The sequence below is a fragment of the Hippopotamus amphibius genome, chromosome X, assembly GCF_030028045.1.
Source record: "Hippopotamus amphibius kiboko isolate mHipAmp2 chromosome X, mHipAmp2.hap2, whole genome shotgun sequence".
Taxonomy (NCBI): domain Eukaryota; kingdom Metazoa; phylum Chordata; class Mammalia; order Artiodactyla; family Hippopotamidae; genus Hippopotamus; species Hippopotamus amphibius.
In genome coordinates, this window is record NC_080203.1 from 41456539 (window position 1) to 41469740 (window position 13202).

Here is a 13202-nt window from a genome sequence, read left to right on the forward strand (position 1 = left end):
CTAGCTTTTCACAAAATGTTAACATAGTGTATCTTTCCCTATCTTTTATGGTTAACCTATTTGTGTTTTTATATTTAAAGTGGATTATCTATAAGCAGCATATTGTTGAGTCTTTAAAAATATTCTTTTTCCATTCTACCAATCTCAGCCTTTTACTTGGGTTGCTGTGAGACCATTGACTTTAATATGACTACTGATACAGTTCTGTTCAAAACTACTATCTTGCTATTTTTTATTTGTCCCAACTCTGCCTATTATCCAACGTCTGGAAACTGTTGTTTCCCACATTTTGCCCATTTTTTGAGTTGTTCACATGAGAGGGTAAATCCACTCACTGTTACTTCATTATTGCTAGAAGTAGAAGTCCTCTATGTTTTGTTCTTATACTGATTTGTTATTTATATTTGGACATTTGTTATTATATATATGGACTTTAGTCTTGTCCCAAATATGTTCCTCCAGTTTATCAATAGTCTTTTAATTTTATTTATGGTGATTTTTTTCATAAAGAGATTTTTAATTTTGATGTTGTCAAATCTTTCTCTTCCTTTGGATTTTTATGTCATGTTTATAAATGACTGCCCTATATTTTCTAAATTGTCATGTTTTAAAAGAAGAAAAATAACTCCTCAGTATGAATGAGTTTTATTTTTAACATCAAGTTTATTAATTATAAAATACATGCACATGGTAAGAATCAAGTAAAACAGAGGGCTGTAGGTGAAAATGAAAAGCTCCTTTCCTGTTCTCCCAATGCGCCTGCTTGCCAACTTCCTCTTGCCAGAGGCAACTCCTGTTAGCAATTTCTTGCATATATCCTTCCGTATACATTCTGGACACATGCATACCTATCCTTTTGTACACAAACGGGGGACACACGCACACACACAGAATTCTGCAATTTTTTACTTAACGTTGTATCTTGGAGTTCTTAACGTGACTGAGTTTTATCAGATGTTCACCAGACTAACAGAGGGACCAGGGCAGTCAAAGAACATAGTAGGGAAAGTGCACTGCAAAAGGCATATTCATCTCTGTAAAGCCAACACTTAGCACAAAACCTGGCACATGATAAATCCTCAATAAATAAGTGTTAAACAACTAAAGAGAAAGAAGAACTTGAGAAAACTGGAAACAAATTACTATCACGACTATTCCTCTCAGGCCAGATCAGGTCTCCTAACTGAGAGTTACCACCTCCCAGGGCAGCAGGCAACAATACCCGATGATAGATGAGGGCACAGAGCAGCTGCACCTCTCGCCTGCAATAACATTCCACTGTGCGGGCTTCCTAGGTGGCGCAGTGGTTAAGAATCCGCCTGCCAATGCAGAGGTCACGGGTTCGATCCCAGCTCCAGGAAGATCCCACATGCCGCGGAGCAACTAAGCCCGTGTGCCAAAAAAAAAAAAAAAAAAAAAAAATTCCACTGTGTGTCTCTTCCCCCACTAGATTCACCACCTCCAGCACACACATTTAGTTCAAATGTACAGTTCACACTGACTACACAGCAAGAAAATCTGGGAGCTCAAAGACTACACAGCTCATCTATATTATAGGTGCACACTCATACAAACAGCTACCTTTAATCAGTACCTACTGCGGGGTAGGCACCATGCTGGGAACAACAGCCCTGCAAGGTTAATGTAAATTTACCCCCATTTTATACATTAGAAAACTGAGGCTCCAAGAATCCAAGTGACTTATTCAGGGTCACACAGCTACTAAGTAGCTTCCAGAGACAGCTCTACACCTTAATCAGGTCAGCCTACTTTTCTGTCGGTCCCACAGGCTCTGTGCTATTTTCCTTGCCTGGCACTCCCTTTCTCCACTTGTCTCATCTGGTGTTTTGTGGAAGCCAGGCAGAGATGGAAACATGGGGTTTTGCAGGATCCACGCTAGGCTATGGAATATGCTGTGAGGGATGAGTAGTGAGTCAGTCATAAAGAGTCCAGGAACAAGAACAAACACATGGGGGAGCTATTAAAAGTTCAGAAGGGGAGTGGAGCCTGGGAACTGGAGAGCACCCTCAGGAGCCTAGGATATGAATATTGTGGCAGCTCAAGAAACTCTAATGCAAATATTTCTCTCTCCCTAGGTGCTTTTGGTGAGCTGCTCACAGACATAGCCCTTCTGCCTGCAGTCTTATAGCCACTGGCCAGTATATCTCCCCACATCTTAATCCTGCTCATTCTCAAGGCCATTAAATCTCACCTCCATGAAGCCTTTCCCTATTAACCCAACTCATTCCTCTCTCTTTCTTTTGTGAATTACAGTTTTACTTAAAATCAGCACCATAAGACATAACATGTGTTTGTTTGTACACCCTCTTGTTCTTTAATCATTTAGGTATCTTGTCTCTTTAAGTGGACTCTTTCACATGTCTTTTTTTCTACTGTTTCCCTGCCTGGTCTGAGTATTGGGAAACCTGGCTGGATGCTAGTCCCAACTCTCCCACTAATGAGCTGTGTGACTTGAAGCTCATCACAACCTCTCTGAGCCTCATCTTCCCACCTTAGAAAGTTTTTGTAAAAACATAGTAAACATTGTAACACAAATATGAATGTAAGGTATTATTGCTGAAGACATTTCAACTAAGGTGCTTCCACCTTTTACATCCTATTTAGTGGATGGTTCTACGTAAGAAATAACAATCACTGCTGCTTGTTTCACACTAGCGTCCTCAGCAAAGGTTAACAGATTTAGAACAAGAATACTGCACAACTGTTAGAGATGGTGCCAGACAGAGGTCTATATGCAGCTGATTCAGGGGCTCTCCTTGGGAACTACCAGGTGATTCCAGGCTTGCTCATTTTTAAAGCTTCTATTTTTCTGAATGTTTCTTCATGTAAATGATCCGTGTCAATGCTATGAAAAATGAAAAGAATCTTGTGTCAAGTCAAGCCAACAGATGCCTTCAGTACCTTTCCTATTCTTAAGGATAAGATTCCCATTCATACTTGAACCACAGCACCACTCAGTTAACTTCACCCACTCTGGTATCTACCCTCTCCCTCAGCCTTAACTCCTTTCCTCGGATCTCAAAAGAGAAATGTTTAACTTCCTCTTGAACCCTCACTCCTATTCCTCCCTGCATTTGTCCAAGGCCCTGCTCCATGAATCCATCAGTTCCCGATCCTGTATCTATAACCTCTCCCTCTCTATGGGCTCCTTTCTCTCAGCCTACAAATTTGACTAACCTAAAAACCAAGACAAAAAAGAAAAAGAACTCCTCCCCAGCTATGACCCCACATTTCTTCTCCTTTTCACAAAGGTCTTGAAAAAGTAGTCTCCACTCCTTCTCCACTTCCTTATCTCCCATCTTCTCAAGTCACTGCAATCTGGTTTCCAGCCCCATCACACCACTGAACAGCTCCTGACAAGGTCACCTATAACCTCCTAATTGCTAAATCCAAAGGACACTTTTCAGTACGCATCATTTTGGAACTCTCTGCTGCATTTGATACTGTTGAGCAATTCTTCCTTGAAACTCACTTTTTCCATAGCTTCCAGGACCCCTTTCTCTCTTGGTTTCCTCCATGGGTTTTCCTATCCATACCCACCTCTTAAAAGTTGGTAATGCCCAGGGCTAATTCCCCAGAGATGTTCCTCAGAGGTTCTTTTCTTCTCACTCGCCCTAGAGGATCTCATCCACTGCCATGGCTTCAGCTATCACCTCCAGGGAACACTCCTATATCCAACTGCCTACCTACTAGAACATTTCCCACAACATCCTACAGGCACTTCAAACTCCACATGTGTATCCCTGATTAAAACCTAATGACTACAAAAGAAGGTATAAACAGTTTTTAGTTTTTAATGGGTAGAAGCCAATCTTTATCTAGCAAAGTGAAATGTGCAGCCCTCCTAGTTATGCAGTTGTAGGGTAAGTAGACATTTAATGCCATGGAAGTGTAACAAGAACTTTAGAATTTTTTGAATGACTTAGCAAAAGCTGTCTTACCTCCTGACATGTATAACTCACTGCTGGAGAAGAGGTAGGCCAATATGCTCAGGAAGCCTGGAGGTCTTACAGGAGTTAAGAGACCAAGCTACTCTCAATCCCTTCTTTCCAAATTTAGAATTAGAAACATGTGCCGGGGTGATCTAGTGGGCTTTATCCAAGGCCCAGTGCCTGCAAAAGGCACCAAGGCACCAAAAATAAAATATCTTAAAGAAAAAAGGAGGCTTAAGTGGGGCTCCTGACTCAACTCAGGGGATTACATCTTTGCGGGCAAAGACTGGCTTTACACACATGTACCTGTGGTTGATTCAAGGAGCTCTTCTAGACCCAGACACTCTGAAACATATGGTACTTTAGAGAACAACGATTACACATTTGGGTGAGGACGAAAATATATGTAAACTCGGAGTCCAAGTATAATAGCACTGCAGGGCTGGGAGGGATCCACATCAGCCAGGGCATCCTTGTCCAGTCACCAAGCTTCTGTGGGACTGAGTAGGATCAGTTCTCAAGATGAGCCCCACGTGGCAGTAAGAAACAGCAATAGCAGCTGACTGATTCTCCAACCAGCTTTGGAAGCAAAACTGGCTCGATCTTTGGGACCAGTTTTGGAAAGGTGAGGAAAGACCCCTAAATTTACTACTCAGATATATGAAAGAAAAGAGTGATGACTGAATTTGTATCCAGAATTCTGCAAACAGACCTTACTAATCACACACGGCATACAAGGCCTTCCCTATCCTCTCAGTCTCATTTGTTGATACATTCTGCTTTGCACTTCATGCTCCAACAAGAACAAACTTTCTAGAGGTTTCCCACCTCTATCCCCATCAAGTACCATAAAACATGCTGCTTATTGTCTATCTTTGCTCATGCTAACTCCTGAGCAGGGACTACCCTTCTCCACCCTTACCCCCATCTCCCTGGCTATAGTTCCAAGACTCAATTCAGGTGGCCCTTCCTCCAAGAATCTTTCCTTGAGCCTCCTGGGCTAAGCTGTATCCTGCCATGGTTCCCTTAAGATCTTGTGATTACCCTATTGCATTCATCAGTTTATATGCCTGTTTCTACCACCAGGTTCATTGGTCCCTAAAGAGTATAAACCGTGTCTCATGTCTTATTCATTCTTGTCTCCCAGCACCTGGCACATCTGCCTAGTACATAGCAGATATTCAGCAAGTGCTTGCAGAATGAGTGAAGGTGAGCACTGTCATTCTGAGTCATTCTGAGGCCAAAACCTCTCTTTTTCCCCTCAATCTCCTGAACGTCTAGATACCTAATCTTTACTAAACACATCATCAATTGTCTCCTTGCCTTGCCCCCGGATGCTCTTAAATTAGTAACGAGTTTCTTATACATATTTACTAAACACAAAGCACTGAACTAGAAAGTTTACAGGTGAAAATACAATGAGGAATAAGATTCAGACCTCACACTCAAGCAGCTCTTAGGAAATAACCTTTTTCTTTCAGCCTTTCCAATTTTCAGACACGAGTCCCCTTTTAGGAGGCTCTCCTGGATTGATCCCCCCTCTAGCACACCACCACATTAAGTGATCAATGGTTTCCTCTCACCTTACTTAGGTAAATATATATTTCGACTGATTTCAGTATTGTCTGTCTTACATACACTCATGTTCAAAGTTTATTTGAGGTCAGTGAATGGTGTCTATTCTGTGTGTGTGTGTGTGTGTGTCCTTTATTTTGTACTTTGAGCAATTATTGCACACTGCTATCAACTTGTAGATTGACAAGTTATAAGGGTTTGAAGGTTGGCCTGAAAACACAATGGAAGCACATTGGTTAAAAGACAAAGGGTGAGAGAAACAGGAAACAGTGCAACAATTTACAATGAAATAATGGCATGTATTATCACAAAATAATTTCTCCATGATGTCATTGAGGACCTTTGCTGAAGCTTACACCCTATAGAGTGCTACCACATTAAATTATATTTAAAGAAACATTAGGATTGATCGTTGAGTTTATCTCAACCTGCTGACAATAGAGACTCCAGTCACTTTTTTCTGAGAAAAACACCATGGAGGTCCCTAAACCCCTGAGGCTTATTACGTTTTGAATAATTCCCTCTTCCTGGGCAGAAATCACCACAGTCTCGAGTCTAACAGACTTCACTTTGCTAGTAGAGAACCAGCTTCTGTTTCAGCTAGACTCGTAATCAGGCCTTTATGCTGTTTTCATTTACGCTTCAATCCATCAAATTGGCTTTGGAATGTGGAATTTTTGCACTCAGCCTTTATTTTCCATTATGTGTTCCAGTTCTGAATGCCAGAAATAAATGGCCATTTGGCCACTGGTTAGTTGCCAATGGAGCACAGCTATATCCTAATTAAGAATTACTTTGTGTGTTATGCCAGCCTGCTGAGCTGGCAGATGGACACTGACCCAAGAGGGTGAAGACCTCCACTTTCTGTAACTGTAATTCTGTAACAGTTTCATCCCCCTGAGTCTTGAAGACTCTCGAAATGTAAAGCTCAAGCCCTCTGGCAGGTATTAGAAGAAGAAAGGAAAAGGATCTAACATTTATGGAGTACCTTCTATGTGCCAAGGGTTGCATGTTCATAATTAATGTCTCATTTCATACAATCCCCTTGCTAACATCAGGTAGTCACGTACTACTCACGTTAGCCCCATTTTATAGACAAGGATACTAAAGTTCAGGGAGGTTAAGTAAGCATGGTCATATAGCTAGCAGAAGCTATATCTAGTATTTAAGCCAGAACTAGCAGAATGTGGATCTGATGCTCTTTTTCCTATAAGCTGTTGCTTTTCTTAGCAATGAGATCCAGTGCTGCCTGTTCTCTACCTCTCTCCTTGCCCCTGTGTCCAAGGAAGAGGCCTACTGGTAATTTCACTTACTTTGATATTTTGCCTAGGCATGGGCTGCCCTCAGTTTTTCTTCTCTTTTCTCACTGCAGTGGCTATAATCAAACCCAACATGCCTGTCCTGACCCCCTCTCTCCCACTTCCCCCACCGCAGTAACTTACTAGAATGTTTGTAGTTTACATATTGGATGAATCAGTGCATCACACAGCATTTGAACTCCAAAATCCTTAAGGTCATTTCCACTTAAGTCTAGCAATGTTAGGTTCTCATTTCTCTTGAGGACAGAGGCAAGGGCTCCACAGCACGCATCTGTGAGATGACATTCTGCTAGCCTATGGGGGATTGGAGATTCAAGAAGGAAACTGGTTTTACCCCAAGTTCCATAATTACCCTCCATTTCATACACAGCCTAGAACAAGAGCCCAGTGGACAAAGAGTCTCTATGCACTTACCACAAGGTCTGTAGCTTGCAGGAGGGGTGTTTCAGCCCTTCACACAGCACCTGCATGCCCTCGTCCCCTAAGGCATTGTCACTGAGGTCAAGGACTCTTAGGTGTTTATTGGTGTACAGTGCATTGCACAAATCCTGACAACTCTCTCCAGTCAGGTGACAGGTCCACAGTCTGCCAGGAAGTAAGGTAGATAAGGCTGCCATCATTTCATCTGCATTGTGTCACTTTAGGTATTGGGTTTACCCACTAGGAAAACACATCAGAAAATCAGAGTGCCATGTAAAAAAAAATCCCTTGGGCCAGGGCCAAGCAGAGATTGTGGAGAGGGGAAGATTTATTCCCTCAATAACCTGAGCCTTCATTTATTGTTTCATCGGAGATTATATCACCAGGCCAGAAAAGATTATTTAATTTTGGGAGTTGCTGAAAAATCAAGGAACTCTGCCTGTGGCTATTACCCACGATACTTACGCCAGATCCTTTAACTGACAGCCAGGTTGCTTTAATCCTTCACACAGCAATTTCAGTCCCAAATCTTCAATTTTGTTATTAATTAGGAGCAGCCTTGTTAGGCTCCGGGTGGAGCTCAGGACTTGGGCGAGGGACTCACAACAAGCTGCAGAGAGGGAGCATTCAGAAAGCCTGGAAGGATGGGGACACCAAGGTGGCTGTTAACCAAGGTAGCAGGGAGTCCCACTGAACCTCAAATGCCAATGCCCATGAGAAGGACAAGGACAAGCAGACACTTACACAAGATTCTCGATTATACCATTCGCATGCTGCAGACCTTCACAGAGATGCTGTACTCCTTTGTCCCCCACGGCATTGGCAAACACAAACAGCTCTTTTAAAGTCTGACTCACTTGCAAGAAAGAAGAGAGCTCCACACAGCTAGCATCTGTCAGGTAACATGTGCTCAAGCTACCCAGAGACAAAGAATAAAAATCAGCCACAGCTGTCATTTAGCTTCCTGGGAATGTTCTCCCACCCTCCCCATTTAGCTAAGTCCTAGACATCCTTCAAATTCCAGCTCCTGGCCCACCACCTACACAGAGTGCCCTCCTCAGGTCTCCAGCCCACAGTGACTTTCTTCCTTTCCCCGGGTTCATCTAGCATTCCTAAATGATTCTACAGTGTTGGGCACTGGATTACATGTTGAACTGTGTTGCTCTCTAGGGCAGCCCTGTCACTTGCAGTCCTTCTGACAACTCTATTCACATCTAGCCCAGTGCTGGGTATATAACAATATTCTTTACAGAGTTAATATTTAATTAGCATCATTCCTGTAAACACACAGGATGGTAGTATGCTGGAAAGGGCATGGGATATGGAGACAGATTTTGGAGTCACATCCTGACTATACCACTTTTTAATTGTGTGACCTTGGACAAGTCACTTTTCACCTCGATCCTCAAAGCTTCCTCATCTGTACAATGGGGTAAGAAAACCCACCCTATATAGTTATTTCAAGGTGTGAATTATGTGAAATAACTTCTGGTGAGCACCAAGCATAGATCCTAGCACACAGCAGGCATTTAACAAGTTCAATACTTATAAGATGATGCCAGATAGTTCTAAAAAACTTACTCTAGTTTCTCCACTTTACAGTTGGAATGTCTGAGACCCTCACAAAGATACTTCACCCCTGTGTCCCCCAGGGGATTTTCGCTCAGGTCCAGCTCAGTGAGGTTTGGATTGCAAATGAGAACAGAGGCAAGGTATCTGCAAATAGTCTCTGAGCTTCCAGGGAGAAAGCTAGCACACAACCTGGAAAAAAAGGAAGATGAACAGACACAGAATTGGCCACTTTATTATCCTACTCACTCCCTACCCATAAAACATCCTGAGCAAAGAAAATAAAGGCCCACTCAACTCTGAGTATGTCACAGCCCCCTTTTAACATAAGAGGGACCTGTACGTTGCTCCCACAACACTGTGTCCCCCAGTGAAAACTCAATAAATGTTGACTGCCCCCAAAAAAGAAAAGAATTGAGAGGAAATAGCAACATGACAAATCTCATTTTACTTCCCTGCATGAATTTTAGCACTCTATCTCTTATGTTCTTTCAAATCCTAGGGGAAAATGCTATAATCATCCTTAATAAAGTTTACAGTCAAAAGATATTTCCTTTTATCTATAAGTTCATTACTAATTAATTTGCCATCCTTAGAGAGACCCAGCTTGTCACCATCATCCATATAATACTTCTTCTTTGGCACAAAGAGTGGTTTTTACTGACCTTCCCACCCTCTCAATCTTTGTTTCTCCATATTAAGTAGTCCAATGCCTTGAACTATTTCCCATCAACTTTCTCTTCCATCACTTTCAAGAATTTCTGTCATATACACTACAACCTCTGAGTCCTCAATTTTCTTTTGAGTTACCAGGCTCAAAAGTCAGTCTTAAAGAGGGCTTATAAGGTCATCATGTATCTATAGTTCCCCGATTCTGAAATTTTAAATAGTGCTATTTTGCAAAAAAAAAAAAAAAAAAAAAAGGGTTTCAGAGTGGATTTAGAAAGCTTTAATGCTAAAGAGCTTTTACTTTAGAAAACCCCACATATATACTGTGATTGTTAATTTTATCTTTCAAGTTCGCTAGGTCATGGTACCCAGATATTTGGTCAAATATTATTCTAAATGTTTCTGTGAAGGTACTTTTTAGATGATATTAACATTTAAATCAGTACACTTTGAGTAAAGTAAATTACCCTCCATAGTGTGGGTGAGCCTTGTCCAATCAGTTAAAAGTTTAATAGAAAAAGACTGACCTCCCAGGAAGAAGAGGGAATTCTGCCAGCAGACAGTCTTTGGACTTGAACTGCAACACTGGCTCTTCCCTGTGTCTCCAGTCTGCTGGCCTACCCTGCAGATACTGAACTTGACAGCTGCCATAATCTCTGTGAGCCAATTCCTTAAAATAAATCTCTCTACGTGTTTATACACATCTTACTGGTTCTGTTTCTCTGGAGAACCCTGACTAATATATATATATGGCAAATTTTTTATTAAGGTCATTACATAGACTTGGAGTCAGACACATCTGGGTTTCTAACTTGCCTTTGCCATGTTATTTGGCCTTATGACCTTGGGCTTCTGTTTCCTCATCTGCTAAAATGGGGATAGTAATCTGGATCTCTCAGAGCTGTTGTGCGAATTAACGGAAATCATGTATACAAAGCACTCAGAACAATACTTAGCACAAAGTAATTGTTCAGTAAGTGTGGGTTTTCATTATCGTCATTAATGTTATTGCCACTTTTATTCTTCCTCTCCATGACTCCTTGAAATGTGTTTTGATCACACAACATCCTTCTTGAGCTGCATATTTTTAAATTTTTTCTTGCAGTATGGAAACTAATAGTGACAACTTACTTGAGCTTCTGTACTTTGCAATTTGGATCTTTTAAGCCTTCACAGAGCAACTTCAAAGCTGAAGCTTCCAGTTTTGTTTCACTAAATTCTAGCTCAGTGAGCCACTGATTGGTGCTGAGAACACCTGCTAGCGCACCACAAGAAGCAGGAGAGATAAGGCATCGGTACAACCTTCAAAGAACAGAAGAATAACCTCATTACCTTATTCATGCTCTCCCCCAAAACAAAAGAAATTGACAAAAAAATTACATGAACACAGACAACAAATGCTCCTGCTCTCAGTTACCTCAATGTCTGTAAGATACAGTTTGGCTGTTTTAATCCTTCACACAGAAGCTTCATTCCAGAATCTTCCAGGGTATTTTTAACAAATTCCAAATCTGTCAGATACTGGTTGGTTTCAAATACTAAGGCGAGGTCTCTGCCATAAGAAGCTGTGAGGTGGCAGAAAATCAGCCTGTGTGGAGAAAAAGGCGTTTTGGAAAAGAACATAGAACTCTCTTTTAAAGGTACCTGTTTGCCCCTTACCGATGTAATGAACTATTTCAATTCACTCAATAACTAATTTATTGGGTGCTTACCACTGTGCTAGATGCTGAAAACACAGAAATAATGAAGACCCAGGCCCTGCCCTTAAGGAATGCCCAGTTAATGGGGAAAATCAATTAGACAATCATGTATTATAATACAGCGTGAAAAGTACTGCAAGTGGTATGCACAAGGTATCATGAGCACACAAAAAGGTGGCACAATTCAGCCTAGCTTGGGGTGGGCTTTTGAGGATCAAGAAACACTTAAAAGAAGAGCAAATACTTGAGTGTTGTTGTGAAAGGGTAATAAAAATTGATCAGGACTTAGGTGGCTGAGGAGGATGGAAGTGGGGAGAGCAGGAGGCACTGAGGGACAATCCACTCGTGTAGCAGCCTGTGCAAAAGCCAGGAGGCAAGAGAGGGGATGCTTCATTTGAGAAACTGCCAATTATTTGCTATGGACTACTTTAAAACACTGGAAGATATATATCAAACTGTTAACAATGGTTATCTTCCAGGTTGGAGAGAAAGGTTGGATTACAGGGAGACATTTACTTCCCAGATATTTAAAAATTGTTTACAATGATCAGAAGTTATCAGGAAAAAAATGGTATCAAAAAATTTGAAAAACATAATACATGCTTATTGTAAACAATTTTTACAATAGAGAAAAATGTAAAGAATAAAGGTTTTTTGGGGGCTTCCTAGGTGGCACAGTGGTTAAGAATCTGCCTGCCAATGCAGGGGACACGGGCTCAATCCCTGCTCCGGGAAGATCCCACATGCCGCGGAGCAACTAAGCCCGTGCGCCACAACTACTGAGCCTGCGCTTTAGAGCCTGTGAGCCACAACTATTGAGCCCATGTGCTGCAACTACTGAAGCCCACGCGCCTAGAGCCTGTGCTCCGCAACAAGAGAAGCCACGGCCATGAGGAGCCCGCACACCACAACGAAGAGTAGCCCCCACTCACAGCAACTAAAGAAAGCCCGCGCACAGCAAAAAAAAAAAAAAAGACCCAACACAGCCAATAAAATTAATTAATTAAAAAAAAAGAATAAAGGTGTTTTTTTTTTTTTGAGAAAGTACTATATTCCTACCACCCAAAGATAACCAGTGTTAAAACTTTGGTATATAACTTTCCAGATTTTTCATGTATGTGTACATATAGTATTACATGTTCCCTGTAATCAATGAAATCACAGATTTATTTCAAAAAGATGAAAACTTTCTCCTCTCCAACTCCACCACCCAGAGACACCCAGCGTTAAGAGTCTGGTGTATATGCTCCCACTCCTTTCTCCAAGATCATAGAAACATATGCAAACACACACACAATTTGTACATTTTACAAAATGGGACCATATAAAACATTACTACTTTACACGCACTTTGCCATTCAGTCCTCACCTTAGGCCTACAGGTAAAAACTGAAATTTAGCTGTAACACAAGGTCATACACTAAGTGGCAAAGTAGTACTCAACCTAAGGGCTGTCTGGTTTACCTTCTAGGCCTGGAAAAGCCATTAGAAGTTTAAAGGGACATGGTCAGATCTCTCTGATGACAGGGTAGGGCAGGAGACAAAACTTGTGTCAGAGGGCTGCAGAAGTCCAGGGAAGAAACTGCTCGCGAGTACCGGCGAAAGGCTGGAGTTAGAAAAATTCAAGACAGGTTTTGGGGGGGTGGATATGGCCAGGATTTATGACCACTTAGGGTGGTGGGGGATGAGGCTGTACTCTAGCTCCACCTTCTTCCTCTACAGGTAGCCAAAGCCACTGAGGGATGCGGGCTGCTCCCTGTTCTAGAATATTCCATCTCTCGGAGGGGTGGGTCCCCTGAGTGGGACAAACCATTGTGGTGGGGGGTTGAGACTTTTCGTACTTTATTACAGGTGCTTCACGTTCTTGGTTCTGAATCTTTGCTGACCAGCCCTGTTTCTTTCCGCCTTCAGAGACTTTCAACAGTGTAGCGGGTTCCCTTATCTCCTGAGGGAGGGGGGAAATCTTCCTCACGCACCCCTTCCACCCCCGCTGTTTC

The 13202-nt window shown here is 41.9% G+C and overlaps 1 protein-coding gene across 1 annotated transcript in view; it reads right to left on the minus strand.

The window, feature by feature from the left end:
• Window positions 1-686: 686 nt before the first annotated feature.
• LOC130842298 (NACHT, LRR and PYD domains-containing protein 3-like) overlaps window positions 687-13202 on the minus strand; it is a 41873-nt gene continuing 29357 nt past the window's right edge. The window contains exons 6-13 of the mRNA XM_057718933.1: window positions 10923-11093; window positions 10637-10807; window positions 8849-9028; window positions 8012-8182; window positions 7733-7903; window positions 7262-7432; window positions 6971-7141; window positions 687-2866 (exon numbers count right to left, since the gene is read on the minus strand). Of these exons, the coding sequence (XP_057574916.1) occupies window positions 2785-2866; window positions 6971-7141; window positions 7262-7432; window positions 7733-7903; window positions 8012-8182; window positions 8849-9028; window positions 10637-10807; window positions 10923-11093 (1288 nt within the window). The 3' untranslated portion in view covers window positions 687-2784. The remainder of the gene's footprint in view (window positions 2867-6970; window positions 7142-7261; window positions 7433-7732; window positions 7904-8011; window positions 8183-8848; window positions 9029-10636; window positions 10808-10922; window positions 11094-13202) is intronic.